This window comes from Dipteris shenzhenensis, chromosome 22 (assembly GCF_047967505.1).
Source record: "Dipteris shenzhenensis isolate YYH24624 ecotype China chromosome 22, Dip_SZ_1.0, whole genome shotgun sequence".
Classification (NCBI taxonomy): Eukaryota; Viridiplantae; Streptophyta; class Polypodiopsida; order Gleicheniales; family Dipteridaceae; genus Dipteris; species Dipteris shenzhenensis.
The window spans coordinates 41,671,147-41,679,157 of NC_141617.1; the positions used below are offsets into that span (position 1 = coordinate 41,671,147).

At 43.6% G+C, this 8,011-nt stretch overlaps 1 protein-coding gene across 3 annotated transcripts in view; it reads right to left on the reverse strand.

Moving 5' to 3' along the window:
• Positions 1 to 7,186, reverse strand: part of RSH1 (RELA/SPOT homolog 1) — a 53,338-nt gene extending 46,152 nt beyond the window's left edge. For all 3 annotated transcript variants that reach the window (XM_087393156.1, XM_087393155.1, XM_087393154.1), the window contains exons 1-2: positions 7,044 to 7,186; positions 6,580 to 6,710 (exon numbers count right to left, since the gene is read on the reverse strand). In XM_087393156.1, coding sequence (XP_087249282.1) covers positions 6,580 to 6,710; positions 7,044 to 7,068 — 156 coding nt within the window. In that variant the 5' untranslated portion in view covers positions 7,069 to 7,186. The remainder of the gene's footprint in view (positions 1 to 6,579; positions 6,711 to 7,043) is intronic.
• Between the last annotated feature and the right edge of the window lie 825 nt (positions 7,187 to 8,011).

Genomic DNA, 8,011 nt, shown 5'->3' on the forward strand with positions numbered 1-8,011 from the left:
TGCACCCTTCCCTTCCTATTGCCCCTAGGACCTAGACACGTGTGTGCACATTTTTATTAATAGAATAAGTGACATATCGAAATTCGATGCCGTATGAAGCAGCGGCTCCAGCTCGACTAGTCCTATCTACTTAGATGATCCACCGCCATAACAAATCAGTCAGTGTCCATCATAAATACAAATACATGCTACACCATTGGTGTATAATATATAATAATGTTTAATGTCTACTAATCACGGATTAGTGATTTCTCTTGTCATGACACTCTCTCCTACTTGAATGGCTCTTCTGGATCCTCTCTTGTCTCTTTCTCTTACGTACGTTTTTCTCTTTTACTTAATGCATTTGCATCTCCTCTTCATAATCTACAAATAGTCTTCTCCTAGTAGTACACGATCTCTTCTGAGTCAGGACTTAAATCTCATCTTCAAGTTCCGGTTCCTCTTGATGCTGAATATTCAAAAAGCAGAAGTACCACTGCAATGCCTCTTCAATATCTCTTCATACTCAGAACTCTCTTCTGAATACCAAGCTGCTGAAATCTCTTTGTAATAACCTGCTCAATAAGCTGAAACATATTATGAACAAACTGGTCAGTATTCAAAAGATGTTCTCTCACCCCAAATGTGTTATTGAACTAGATGGACCTTGGCTATAGATGATATTGCGATAAAGAGCTTCTTAATCTATAAAAACTATAGATCATCGATCTCTTTTTTTTTCAACTCTTCTATTTCAACCATGTTCATCTTATAAGACGCTCTACATGGAGGAGAAAATTATTTATTCTCTATCCATACTCTACAATGAATATGCCTACTCTCTATTCAGTTCACACGTCCATACACCAGTGTTCGCTGAATGGATAGGATAGCATTTACTCTTGGTTCTATGTTCACCGTAGAGTCTTGGGATGAGGAGGTAGAAGCCTCACCCTCCTGCTTGGATGCCTTGCCTTTTCCTTTTACAGAATTGGTTTTGGCAATTTTGGCTAACACAGTAGGACATTTATGCCATGGATGCCCTAGCTTATGGTTCTTACATCCGAAACATTTACCATCCTTAATTAGATTTTCTTCTCATCATCAGTCATGGAAGGAAATGGTATCCATTAAAGACGTAATTGGCTGTTAACATTTTGTACAATAGCTTTCTCCTTTTCTTTGTTGAAGCGTTTACGAGAATTCAATTTCCTCTCAGCAATCTCAGCCAATTTAGTCAGGTCTTTCAAGGTCGATGAGTTGAACATTTCAACCTCATACCTCACTTTCGGGGTTAGTGCTGCTAAATACTTCTTCCTTTTATCATCCTCACTCTTCTCAGGTAACTCTAAAGAGAGTTTCCAGAACCTAGCTGTAAATTCAGCGTTACTCTCATTATCGAATTACTCAAAATATAGCTCAAAATGGCGAATCCAATTGAGAATTTTATCCGCCTCTCTTGCTCCATCATACTTTGGGAATTCTATTCTCTCTCGGGGTTGGAATTTAGCTCTCTTTGAGGGGGTACTTAAATCTTCATCCCCAAAATTCAGCACTCTCTTAGTCCCTAATTTTCTCATAATGGACTATTCAATCATATGGCTAAGCTGAGAAACCAGCTTATCAACGGGAAACTCCTCTCTCCCTCTTGCACTTGGATTATAATCCATGTGTACGGGATCCTTGCTCTTGGATGAACTCGTTTCTCCCTTTATTTCTGAAAGAAAACTCCCTATCAAGAGATTCTTGAAGGAGAGATGAAGGTAATTCTATACGTGGGTTATCATACTCAATATGTGTGTAACTCTCATCTACATTATCCTCTTCAGGAGGAGGTGATCGTATTCTCTCCCTATCTCCTTCTGGTAGTGGAGGAAAAAGGACAAGTTCATTATTAAATATCCCTTCTCCTTCCATTCTTTCCTTTTAGTAATACAAGAGAGAAAATGACTTGCTGTAATTTCAGAAAAGGGGTTTATTTTACAGCAAAAGTCAAGTATTATAGAGTTGGTGGTACTTATCCGACTCCCGCTTCGCTTGTGTCGAAAAACCACTTCTTCTTCCTTCTCTTTTAGGCTTTTCTTCTTCTATTTCTGCTGTAAACTAGTGGATTGGAGCTGTAGATATCGTTATAGGGGGTACTTGGTGGGTGGATCACCCTGTAAAATCTTGTTCCGCTCCAACTTTCTGTTGGGGAGAACGGGGGGGGTCTCTTTTCCTCACGATTTAAGGGTTTTAAGGGTCTATTTGCAATGGGGGGAGGTCACCCCGTTAGGACACTCCGTTCTCCGTCCAAAGACCAGAAAATTCAGAGAAATCCCTTGCCTCAGGACCTCCAAATCCCAAGATTTGCATGAATCATAAATATTTTCCTCCAAAACACGCACCCTTGCTGGCAACCTTCTGTGGGCAAACCTCTTCTGGGCTGTCGCATCGGACTTCAGTTTGCACACACGCCAACCAAGGGGTTGTTGCGCGCAAGAACCTGCAAACTGCCGTTCGGTATCCCGCGCCCTTCCTTTTGCCTGCCCCTCCGCTCGCGCGCAACCTTTGCGCTACTCTCTCTTCTTGTGCCTTCCGTGCAGCCTTCCTTCCGCGGCTCTCTTCCACGCAATCTTCTCATGCGCTCCCGCCCTCTGTCCCGTGTGCGCTCTTGCTACCCCGGTCATGGATCGTCACTGCTCTAATACCAAATGTGAAGAACCAGACTTTTCGAGACTCCAAATGTGTGCAATGCATGCAGAATTTGAATGCCAATTGGCCCTCCAATGAGGAAGAGCGCCCTCGTGAAAGTACTTGTTTCTATTTCGACCTATGTGCAAGGTGTGTGAGAGACGGCGGATGAATGCCAGATGAATGAAGAATGCTACGTGAGATTCACAATGAAAGGGTGATACCCTTTCATTAATGTCCCTTGAGATCACTCAAGTTCCATCTTCCCATTTACACCTACCCTTAGCCTATGACCCATGAATCTACCATTCAATGCACCTTAATGCACCCTTCCCTTCCTATTGCCCCTAGGACCTAGACATGTGGGCTCACATTATTATTAATAGAATAAGTGACACATGTCGAAATTCGATGCCGTCTCAAGCAACGGCTCCAACTCGACTAGTCCTATCTACTCAGATGATCCAACAAATCGGTCGATGTCCATCATAAATACAAATACATGTTACACCATTGGCGTATAATATATAATAATGTTTTAATGTATACTAATCACGGATTAGTGATTTCTCTTGTCATGACAATTTCAAGTTCTTCACTTGTTTCCGATTGGGAGCAAACTGAGAGTTCATTTATAGGGGTACTTGGATCATTTGGATCTCTCGGAGGTCCATTGACTGATGTGGGTGTCATTTTCAGACAGGCATGGCATTATCAAGCTCAGCCAATCTATGATTATCGAGAGAAGATGGTGACACTTCGGCATCGTGGACATGACGTCAATATTACAGCCAAAGTCAAAAGGAGTTGTAATCCTATGGTGAGCCATGTTCAAGTATTGAAAGTCTTTAAGAATGCTACTTCTTGACGAGATTCATTATCTTGGACACATTATTTCCAAGGAAGGGATTCGGATGGATCCAACCAAGATTAAAGCTATACAAGAATGGCCAAAGCTCACCTCGATACATAAAGTACGCAGCTTTCTTGGGCTTTGTTCCTATTACAGACATTTCATCCGACACTTTCCTGATATAGCAGCCCCCTTACATGACTTGACCAAGAAAAATGTGTATTCTGTCTACTACACAGGCCATTGAGAGAGATTTCTTTTGGCTAGGGATGTGGAAAGACATTCACAAGTTTGTAACTGAATGTCTTACGAGGCAAAAGGTAAAGTATGATAGGCACAAGACCCCAGGACTCCTCACGCCGCTGCCCAGACCACAGGGGACATGGGAAAGCATCGCCATGGATTTCATCTTTGATCTTCCTAGATCCAGATACGGGAATGATGGGATATGGACCATCATTGACAGGTTCAACAAGCAGGCCCATTTCATTCCAGTAAGAAAAATTATAATGGCAAACCACATGGCTAGACTGTTTTTGGCACAAATCTTCAAGCCCATGGGATGCCTAAGTCGATTGTTAGTGATCGAGACCCCAAGATGACTAGTTTATTCTGGAGAGCATTATTTGATAATATGGGGACGAACCTGGACTTTTCATCCTTAGTCTGACGGACAAGGTGAGAATGCCAATTCCACAGTATAGGATCTTCTCAAGTGATATACATCCGAGCAGAAGGTCGAATGGGAAAAATATCTTCCTCTCATGGAATTTGCATACAATAACACTGTTCATAGCTCCACAGGAAAAGCCCCATTCGAAGTTAATTATGGAAAGGTGATTCTACCACCTATCCTCAGAACAAAGGATGAGATATTTGCAGCCGACCAATATTTCGGAGACTTAAGACACAACTTTCTCTCAAGTATGGACAGCAATTGAAAGATCTCAACAAAAGCAAAAGAAGGCAACAAACAAGCACCGGAGGGAGATGAATCTCCAAGAACAAGACTAGGTCTTACTAAAGTTTGAAAAAGCACGACCCGAAAAGATGAAAGGAAAAGAGAAAGTACACCCAAAGTTGTCTCACAGGTATTATGGACCATTCAGAGTTAGTAAGGCCATAAATGAAGTTGCTTTTCGACTAGACCTGCCCAAGACTTGGAAGATTCACAACGCTTTTCATGTGAGTCTTCTAAAGAAGTATCAAAGACCAAAACCCACAGAAACAAGTTCAAGAAGAGCCACTTAACGTGGAAGAGATGGAGGAGATCCTCCAACCAGAATATCATACAGAGAAGAAAGGACCCAAAGGCAAGGTTATTCGTAGATACCTTGTCAAGTTTAAGAATTATTCGACACTTGATGCCAATCGGGTAGATGAGGAATTCTTCTCAGAGTGTCCTTAAGTTCTACAGTTGTATCAAGAAGCTTTTCAGTTGAGGACAATTTGTTTAGAAGCAGAGGGGATGTCACCATTTGGGACTTCTCCTAAGAAAATAAAGGGTAAACTTGATTAGAATTGACTTCGGTCAAAGAATGGTGAAGTTGGTTAACCAAGAATAAGTTTTTTTTACTTTTGCCTTGCATTGGTAAAAAGAGAGCTGTGGGGACACCCACAAGGGACTAGAAATAGTCCAAGAACTAGGAATGCATGCATTTCGCTAACCTCTAATGGGTTAAAGTGTTGGAATTTTTTTGTGCAATGTGAGGACCCAAGAGAGTGCAAAAAAGACCCAAGATTGAGGAGAAAAGCATAAAAAGCAGGTCCCACAAGACTCAAACAAGAACAAAGGGGGGGGGGGGGGGGGGGGGGGGGGCTCTTTAAAAGAGGGTCCACAGACTAAATAGGCACCCAAAAGCTCCAGAGCACTAGATTTAGAAGGAAAAAGACTAAAAGCTTGGCTTTTTGTAAAAGTAGCTTTTAGAAAGCAAGCCCCTAGCTTTTTGCTAGGCCTCGTCTATAAAAGAAAGTCCTCTAGCCTCCCGAATTCATTCAAAATTGTACTCATTTCTATGCTCTTTCAAGAGCCAGTTGTACAAAGATTATTCTATTGCAATAAAGACCTTCGGGGGGTCTAGCCCTTATTTCTGGGCCCTAGTGCTGTGTTTTGCTCCTTATCCTTCTCTCCCAGCACTCTATCTTATTGGCGATGCAGTTTCCACAGCTCCAATACGTATCTCGAGAAGTGTACGAGATTTCCAACACCAGGTATCCTTGCCCCGGGTACCGCAATTTGCTTCAGAAGAGTCCCGCGTTGATTGCGACTGTCCCACGGTGCCGAAGTGAATTGCAAATATTATCTAGTTTGGGTTACAGACACTCTACAGGGTCCGACTCCAAATGCTTCTAGCAGCTCACAGCCACCTCCTGTTGCCCATTGTTCAGCCTGATTTGCAACCACATGATGATCATGCTATTGAACATGTAGTTACAAAGGAACGGGCTATTATCAGACAGCAAAAATGAGTTCAGGTGGCTCTTGGATACTCTACAAGCCAACAAGCAAGCTGAGCCCTAGGCTGCCCGCACTAGAGCTGGTCAAAAACAAATGGATGCCAATTTCCTTCATGTCACTTTGATTGCTAGTGCCTACAATGAGGAACTTCTCTGTCATAAGGATGGATGGATGCAATGAAAGATGAACTTGATTCCATTCATTCAAATGGCACATGGGAGTTGTGTGACTTGTCAATAGGCAAGCGTGCCATAGACACTACAAATTAAGTGGAAAGCTGATATCAGTGTTGACCGCTAGAAAGCCCACCTTGTTGTGAAAGACTATGCCCAGCAACATGGCATTGACTTTGAGGAGACATTCGCTCTCAGTTCCCGCATAGAGACATTCGCTCTCAGTTCACACATAGCATTTAAAACACGAAAGGAAACATGACCAAATGCAATATAGCCCATGTAAGAGCCCAAACCCTTTCGTGATAACCAGTAAGATATCATCAATTGATCCCCAGGTTAGAGGTGTACGTGATTTGGTACCCCTCATAAGATCTCCTATAACTCGTATTGTATATCTAGTGAAATAACAGCAAACTCAACTGCCAAGTGTTACATACCCAGGAACGAAAAGAGCCAGAACCTCTCTTCCACCTTTGATCATCCAAAAGACATTGGGGTTCAGTCGTGCTTGCGTGACAGCCGCTAAGGACTCGAGGTGCCTTTCCCGCACAGGACAAAAAGGTACACTCTGGATCAATTTAGAATAAATTCAGGGTCAATTGACGGTTCCAAGGTACATAAAACTCAATATGAGAGATGATCGAGCTACAAACAGCCATGGGAATAAGATCTTGAAAGTTTGAACCGAAGCAATGTCTTCACCATAATTCAAACAAACAGCCATAGTGCGATACTTTCTATCAAAGCGACGATCGTGCAGAATCGAATAACTCAAAGCGTTAAGGGAATCTAACATCATCAGGCTATTCTATCCAGAACGGGAACGAAGGTTCATTTCATACTTCAAAATTTGGAGATAAAACGACTACTGAGATAAATGAGTCAAAATACTCATACTCACCTGGAAACAAATTTGTGCATGCCATGCCGCAAGACAGAGGCCCGAGCGTTGCAAACGGACTTCAAAGATCGGGAGGAATAGGACGATAGGAGCAGAAACGGCAGCCACAGCTATTGCTAATCCACATTGCTCGGGCGCGCATATACTCGCTGGCATGCAAGCTGAATCCGTGCGATCAAAATCTCCACAAAAATGGACCGAACATGGAAGCAATGCCCTGGAAGAGAGACAATCCGAAGCTGCGAGGAGGGGATAAGTGGCTGCAGGGGGAGCGTTCCGAAGCTACGGAAAGGGGAGAGGATGAGGGAGGGGACGGTTCAAGAAGGCGAGAAAGGAGGGTTGGGAAAGGATCCGCAGAGAGCTGGAGCTGTGCTGGAGAGAATCGGGAGTGAGAGAGGTCGTTGGAAAGAGGGGGAAGGGAGGGAGGCGGTGGAGGGGGGGGCGCGATGGGGGGAGGGGAGGAGGAAAAATGGCAGGAAGAATGGAGGGGATGGAGGGATTGAGGGTGTGGCTATGGCTATGGCGATTGCAAGCTTTTTGTTTGAGAATGGAAGAAGAAAGGCTCGGATATCCTTAGTACCTCTCTTTTTTCTTTTTTCCCCCATTTTCTCCTTTTTCCGAAACTCCACGTCACCCCTCCACGTCGGATCCCCCTGAATATCCCCTCCCCCCTCTCCCTTTTTTTTTTCCCCCCTTTCTTTTTCCTTTGTCCTAGTCGATTGCCTTTTGTGTTCCCCCCCGACACGCTCCTTTGTCGTCTCGTGCTCCGCACCGCACTCCCACCGCATGCACTGGCCCAACTGCATTCACCAGAGGTCCAACATAACTCTAGCCATCCTTTGCTCTATCACAATTACCTAGCTTATCTCACACGTACACTGCTCACCCTCTCTAGGCCGACTGCATGCATTCGTGCTAACCCGCCCCATAACTAGTACTCTCACCCTTTTCTACCAACCACCCCTGCT